At 36.8% G+C, this 7,094-nt stretch overlaps 3 protein-coding genes across 4 annotated transcripts; 1 reads left to right on the forward strand and 2 right to left on the reverse strand.

The window, feature by feature from the left end:
• On the reverse strand, nt 590-4,019 carry LOC104752280 (uroporphyrinogen-III synthase, chloroplastic). Of its 2 annotated transcripts, XM_010474380.2 has the most exons (9): nt 3,724-4,014; nt 3,417-3,504; nt 3,143-3,209; nt 2,643-2,761; nt 1,974-2,069; nt 1,492-1,547; nt 1,279-1,364; nt 999-1,133; nt 590-871 (listed from the first exon to the last, which is right to left on the reverse strand). In XM_010474380.2, the coding sequence occupies exons 1-9, from the start codon at nt 3,943-3,945 to the stop codon at nt 826-828; spliced, it is 915 nt and encodes a 304-aa protein (XP_010472682.1). In that variant the 5' UTR covers nt 3,946-4,014; the 3' UTR covers nt 590-825. The 2 variants fall into 2 exon arrangements, with proteins under 2 accessions (XP_010472682.1, XP_010472683.1); XM_010474381.2 differs by lacking the exon at nt 590-871 and having other exon boundaries at nt 1,114-1,205; nt 3,724-4,019.
• LOC109129585 (uncharacterized protein At1g43920, Chloroplastic-like) lies at nt 4,406-5,041 on the forward strand. The gene is made up of 2 exons (XM_019238013.1): nt 4,406-4,573; nt 4,646-5,041. The coding sequence occupies exons 1-2, from the start codon at nt 4,448-4,450 to the stop codon at nt 4,919-4,921; spliced, it is 402 nt and encodes a 133-aa protein (XP_019093558.1). The 5' UTR covers nt 4,406-4,447; the 3' UTR covers nt 4,922-5,041.
• Nucleotides 5,051-7,038, reverse strand: LOC104752281. Its single transcript, XM_010474382.2, has 3 exons — nt 6,460-7,038; nt 5,348-6,374; nt 5,051-5,268 (listed from the first exon to the last, which is right to left on the reverse strand). The coding sequence occupies exons 1-3, from the start codon at nt 7,036-7,038 to the stop codon at nt 5,216-5,218; spliced, it is 1,659 nt and encodes a 552-aa protein (XP_010472684.2). The 3' UTR covers nt 5,051-5,215.

Genomic DNA, 7,094 nt, shown 5'->3' on the forward strand with positions numbered 1-7,094 from the left:
ATCTTTGAGGAGAGTTGTAACCAAATAGATTGATTTTTGTTGGAAATATTCCGAATTGATAATAAAAGTAAACGATTATAACGTAACAGGCCGCCTTTGCAGACCGCATGTGTCGAAATAAAGTTGTTTAGTATAAAAGATTGGAATATAATGATGAATGGTGATGACCCACTTCATCTTTTGAATTTTCAATCAAATTCGTAGTCGGCATTGACCACATGGTTGTTGTTGGACCTTTCGAAAGCATATTTTAAGATCACGAGGCCAATTTTAACCTGTGGTCCTAATAAATAAATATTGATTCAAATTAATATTCAGTCACCAAACGAGAAGACTTTTGTGTTCTACGTAGAATTTGTTTTCACACGATCCATCTAGATACTCTTGATAGTGGCTAAACATACCAATACGTTTTATTAGCATGCGACAATAAAAACAAGATTGCAAATGGATAAAAATAAATAAATCACTAGTTAAAAGTGTTCTAACAAGAATTTAATTTAGCTTCAATTGAATATTTGAAAGTATTTATAAAAAAATATATGAACAATAATTTCAGATGAAAAAACACACTACGATTGTTTTTAGATAGCTTATATGATGTTGCTAGTATACAATTCATTATATACTTTGTCGGTAGAGAAGCTAGTAGTAAGCTACACAAGATATCTAAAAGGGCTCGAGGATCTCTTTTATCAACACCATCATGTGGTTTCTTTTACCTTTTACCTTGTCTTTAAATTACAGACATTGTCCCTATTCAGAGTCCTCCACTATGAGAAGGTGGAACATTCAATTGCTGCTAATAGAGTTACTTATTTATTTTTATTTTTTGTGAGCAACTAGAGCTTCCATGATGCTCTCGACCCACCTGCCACACACACACACACTCAAACCCATTGCAAATCCAGGTGACGATACTACTCAATCGCTAAGTTATGTGAAAAGAGGACTCTAGTTGACATGTTCAATAACATATGAAAAGATAAAGATATTACCCTTCAAGTCCCGGTGCCTCTGGGTAGTACACGTTTTTCAATCCTAGTCGTCTTGCAGCTGAAGCAGTTGTCTCTCCAATACAGGCAACGTGATTACTCCATTGCTCATCATTTTGAATCAGATTCAGCCAGGCCCTGTCGAAATCAAGTACGCGATGGACCAAACCCACTCGACCATATTAGAGAGATTATATGAAAGACGTTTTGCTGCACCAATAACGGGTGATCAAAAAACAGACAGATGATGAGTTGCAATAGGATGATAATTGATGGCGCATACCGAATTGCTGAAGGTGAAGCTACAGAAAGAACAGGAGCAGACAGTGCCTCTTTCAGGAGTACCGTATCAACATTATGTACTGGAACCTATCAGGATAAGAAAAAAAGAAAACTAACGATTAACCACGGACAACCCATATGCAATTGATGGCTAAAACAAATAATATAGGCAATGAATTATAGGGCTTGTCTAGTAAGTTTAAAGATGGCTTACTGTTGTGTATGTATTCAGCCTGGTAACTTCAAACCCACGATTGGACAACCCTTCCTCTACGGTTCATATGTCAAACATGAAGCAGAGTAAAGATGGTCAGTCAATCTAGAATGATATTAAAATAAACTAACTTTACAGTTAGCTATCTTCACTTATGTTTCTGGCAAACATAGATTTAGTCATTAGTTCATCTACATGGAAAGAGAAAGAGCAGAATGTACAATTGCTTTTCAACCTTTGGAATACTATCACTTTGAACATGAAAGCCAAGTAATAAATGTAATTTACTAATCTACTTCTCCCGGTATAGCATTACTGCACATCTCCATCTAGGATATGCAATACTTATGCAACTGCATAAATAAAATTGTACAGGATATATGAATCATATATTTTATTTTGTTTATTCAGTCCTAATCTTTTTTTCCTATGTGGTCAACACAATAAGCTCAACTGAATTGAGAGAACCTAACAACACACACCAATATCATTGCCTGCTTTTAGCGAAGCCGGGTATAAGACAGAGGACCTTTTGCCAACTTTCTCTGGGAGCTCCGAAGCCAAGACTTTACCAGTTGCTGAAATAATTAAAACAAAGAGAATGAACCAACCAAGACTATAACACTGTATGTACGACCACTCATACATTTCCTATACATATATATATTGGTTTGATGGATGCAGGCACATTGAAAAATACATGAACATTGATAAGGAAATGCCACGGAGAACAAATTTTAGCTTGGCTCAATAATAATTCATCATTTCATAAACCTATATATGATCTTAGATGCTCTATAATTTATGGAAACAAACTATGACAAGGGTTACAGGGCACATGATCCATAGTCTCATAGACCAAGCATATATAACGATGATATCGTAAATTCCTACATAAGTAAATGTTTGAAGATGCACAGGTTGTAGATATAAAGAGTAAATTGGAGTGTAATAGGTCACATCATTCATAGACATAGTCACACAAATCAAGGTGGAGGGTTTCAAACGCATCCATCCAACCAATTGGTGCATATCTAACGATGATATTGTAAACTCATACACTAGTAAAATGCTTAAAAATGGACAGGTTGCAGATATAAAGACTAAAACGGAGTGTATAGAAATTTTGTCTAAATAAAAAGTTAAGTTACCTTTTGATGGCGTAAAGGCGACATGAAGCAATCCTTCTGTCGACTGTCTTGCCTCTTCAAATACCCTGGCTGTTCCAGCTCCTACTACACCTATTTGCACTTTTGGGTAGCTAGCTGCCCTAAGGAATGGAGACCAACGACGTTTAACTCAAGGGAAAAAGGGTATTGAGCAGAAAAGGCTCATAACTTATTTATTAACAGAGTTGCATCATAAATAAATATGTGTAAAGAATTGAAGATTACAGATATATCTGTATACCTAAATAAAAACCTAGACTACTCCAATTGCCTTTTCCTAATGAATAACAGTAACAATAACAATGACAACTCGAAGAGTAAACTCACTAGCAACAGATTCCAAATTAACAAAGTTTGCTTAGCTTAGACATTTCAGAAACTCTTAAGATTAGAGAAATGCCATTGTTTCTGTCTTCTGACAACACATTACTAACAGAAACAGTTCAAAAAGAGAGGGAAACGGTCAAAGAACCAGGGCTTACTTCCATGCCTCAAGAAAGACAGAACCTGCTTCTGGGGATGTTATAATGATCCAATCAAAGCTCTTATCTAGCAAAATTAAACGCAACACGTCAGAATACCAAAATCTGCACCGCAATACAACTCTGGAGCTTTTTCTTAATTGTAATATAACAATATTGAAATCCAAATAAAACATAGGCATCCAGAAACATCTTTATAGCTTCCAAACAAAACAGCCAAAGTATTAGAGCAAAGAAGTCACTAAGTCAAGCTACATAAGAAAAATCAAATCACCACTTAATACAGAAGCAAGCCGATGAAAATCAGGTCCTTGCGCATGTTGAATCAAGGGAAGCTCTAAAGATGATATCCCATGTTTCTCCTGCATCAAGAGAATAAACTCTATTAGCTAAACTAATGCACAATTTTAACATAACCTCACTACATTTTATGATCCTGAAACTAAATTACTGACAAAAAGTTTCAAGTGGCAGTAACCAGATTGTTGAAATTAGCCTATAGCTGGTATTATATAATAACTTTAGACTTTTTTTTTTTTTTGTTGGGTTTGGGGCGAGAAGGGTATGAAGTGCATGCATACCAAGGCTTTGATGATTTGTTTGTTCTTGCCTCGTTCTCGGGTTACGACCACCTGCGGGACCGAATTGGAGATACTAGACGAAGTAACGGAGGAAGAAGATGAATTTCGAATTAGGGAAGGAGAAGCGAGAACTCCTTTTTTAGGAGAGTGGAGGAGGTGCGAAGAAGACGATAATGGTGGTTGAAGAGATAAGAGAGACGAGTGAGGAAGGAGCAACGCCATTGAAGAGGTCTACTGTGATTAGAAAATTTTAGAGTACCAATCGACGAATGTGCAATTGGTTTTCAATTTTTTTTATTTTTTTTATCTTCATAAATATTATTAAAAATTAACAATCAACTTATCTATCAGATGTGGAGAAAAAGGATATATTTCTATCCGTACTATTTGTAAAGTGTATATTTCTACCTGAACAAAAGAGAAGTGTATTATCCAACCTGAAGTCTAATAAAATTCAAAATTACTACCCATACTTTGAAGCGTTATCGATAATACTACATTGACACAAACACTGTTAGTCAACTGTTAAATATGAGTGATTCATATGACATATAAGCAATGATGTGGCAAGAGTTTTTGGAATGAAACTCAAAACGACGTCGTTTTGATTTGGGGAAAAAACTTCAATTAGGGTTCTTTTTTTTTTTTTTTGATTTCACGATTCGTTTCTCTCTTTCTCTTTCTCTGCGAAGGCGTTTATGCTTCTCAATTTTGAAGAAATCAAATGGATAATCAAAGAAGAGGTTTCTCCAAGAGATGTCAATGTGGAGAACCTGTTGTTTTGAAGACATCGACAACTGCTAAAAATCCTGGAAGATTGTTTCATGGGTGTCCGTTTGGAAGGGATGGGGTAAGTGTGATTCTCTCAATTTTGTTGTATAGTTTGGTTGTGTCTGCAACTAAAAGTCTGTAATTGTCATAGAATTGGTATCATACATTTAAATGGACCGATACGTCTATGGTCGAAGAGATCGAGGACATGATTGAGAAAGTGGAGAACATTGATGGAGCTGCAATGACATTACAGAAGGGCGTCAATGCTTGTGAATCTCAGATTGATACTCTCGCCATAGAGACTCGTGTGCATTTGGGTGTGGTTGAGAAGGAGGTCAAAGAGATGAAAATGCAACTAAGAAGCTTGAAGAACATTGTTGGCTTTGTTATGGTTATGGTTTTGTTTTTCATGTGTATGTATTGAATATGTGAGTTAAAAAGTGGTTGTATGAGAGTAACTAGTTTGGATGTTTAGAGAAAAATATGGCTTGTAAGACTGTTTGTTTGTATGAAAGGTAATGGAAAAAGAACAAGACATATGACATTGCTCAAACCCAATCCAACTGTGATAGAATCCAAAATAGACCGAGACATTTGGTTGTGGTACATGTCACAAAGCAGACTATGAAATCAAAAGACATTGTGTTGTTACATGTCCCCAAAAACAGACCATGACATCAAAAAGAGAAAAATAAATAGTCCTAAACCGCTTCATACTTCAAGCTTCCAAACCCACAAATGTCATGCTTGATCCTAAGTTCTCCAAAGTTCCTATCAGAAAAACAAAAAAATCTAACATTACAACACAACATAATCTGAATATTTAAGATGAGAATAAGAAGATTGAAACCTGAAAATGTGTCTTGTGTTGGTTGACTTGGTCCTCCTCCATCTGCCGATGGTTTAGTCTTCTTCTTCTTCTTAGGTGGCATAGACTTCTCCACTTCCATATTTGGACATTTAGCTGCATTGTGTCCAGTTAAACTGCAACGACGACAATGCATGATTCTCCTCTCTCTACTAGCCTTTTTCTTTTTTGGAGACTCATTCTTCCCTTTCTTCCTTTTTGGCTTTGGCTTTCTTCCTTTTCTGTTTTCAAGTTCTTCAACCAGATTTGGAGGTGGCAATATCACAGAACCGGAGTTATCCCAGAAACACATACCATTTACTGGCCGAATTGAGTCCCTATAAATTTGTTGTTGCCTTCCATTGAGAAGCCAACTAGAGATGTAATCTTCATGATTTAGCTTCTTTTCTGCGATGATGCGTAATGCATGCCTACATGGAACTCCACTCATTTCCCATCTCCTGCAGGCACATGTCTTCATTGTAATGTTCACAGAGTAAGATGTACCTGACTCACGGACTTCATTTCTACCGTCTGATCCAGGGATAACCTTGCAGAACTTAAGCCTTTTCTGCTCCAACGCTATCATTTCTTTTATTCTAGGAGGTACTCTGCTTAGATCCTTGTCAGCTTTTGTCTTCCTCATATCAATACGCACCATGGTTCTTCTCCTTATCGTCTCCAACATCTCTACCATTGGCATATACCTTGCAGGATCTATTGCATTGTTGAAAGATTCAGAGATGTTGTTATGAACATCTACGCAGGAGGATGTTGGCGTGAAAAAAGCAAGGCTGCAATTCTTTGGGTTCTTCTCCATCATGGCTTCATAAACACGCATATCATAGCTCTTTACCAATTCCAAATTTGCTTCATACTCTTTCGTGGTATAACTTTCCGCTACTTGCCAAAAGAGCTTTTTCATGTCACCTTGATGGGGAAATATCTTCTTTAGGTTCCCGTAGATGTGTCTAGCACACATTCTATGTTCAACATAAGGTAACTCTCTTTCCACTGCATTCAATAAACCCTGTAAAAGCAAAACAAAGATATATTAGTTAAACCATACATGTCATTTTACATGTTCTAAAGCCTAGTACGGGTTGGAGATATACCTTTTGCCTATCAGATATGATAGTAAACCCTTGACCCTCTTGTAGATTGAAATTAACCTTCAAATTTTCTAGGAACCATANGCACTTGCCAACGCACTCCTCATAAGAACAATAGATATACCATGGACAAGGCTCTTTAGTCCCACACACAGCCGCTGACTTGTCTTTCCCCCATCTACTTATCTTTATGTTACAACCCTCTTTTAATGCATAAGCTACTAAAGCTTCTCTGAACTCCTCTAGACTATCAAATACTTGTTCTATCTCTAGCTGACCACTACCTCGTTTGTATCTAACCAAATGCTCCTCTTCTTCTTCACCATCAGAGTTAGGAGGTGTGTTATGATAATCGAAATCCTCATCCTCATCAACAAAAGAAGCCACATTTCTTTCAACCCGGATCTCTTCTTCACATGGCTCAGATGACTCGATATCATTAGGATGCTCTGTTGAGTTCACCAAAAAAACATTCATCACTCCAGTCCATCTGCCCGCATCACACATCCTCTTAAAACTCAAATCCGCAGACCTCAATCTCTTTCTTTCATTATGCTCTTCAAAAGGGTACTTATACCACATGTTTTGGCCATATAATCCCTCCCCCAACTCCGCCGACAACTTGATGAAAAACTCTT

Source organism: Camelina sativa, chromosome 16 (genome assembly GCF_000633955.1).
Source record: "Camelina sativa cultivar DH55 chromosome 16, Cs, whole genome shotgun sequence".
Taxonomy (NCBI): Eukaryota; Viridiplantae; Streptophyta; class Magnoliopsida; order Brassicales; family Brassicaceae; genus Camelina; species Camelina sativa.

Bases quoted from the DNA above. Each gene is read 5' to 3' on its own strand.
- LOC104752280 (XM_010474380.2), bottom strand. From the start codon at position 3,945: ATGGCGTTGCTCCTTCCTCACTCGTCTCTCTTATCTCTTCAACCACCA. The intron at 3,505-3,723 runs GTATGCATGCAC...CTCTTGATGCAG, and splicing joins AACAAATCATCAAAGCCTTG to GAGAAACATGGGATATCATC. The intron at 1,548-1,973 runs GTGTGTGTTGTT...TATGAACCGTAG, and splicing joins AAAAGCAGGCAATGATATTG to AGGAAGGGTTGTCCAATCGT.
- LOC109129585 (XM_019238013.1), top strand. From the start codon at position 4,448: ATGGATAATCAAAGAAGAGGTTTCTCCAAGAGATGTCAATGTGGAGAA. The intron at 4,574-4,645 runs GTAAGTGTGATT...TAATTGTCATAG, and splicing joins GTCCGTTTGGAAGGGATGGG to AATTGGTATCATACATTTAA.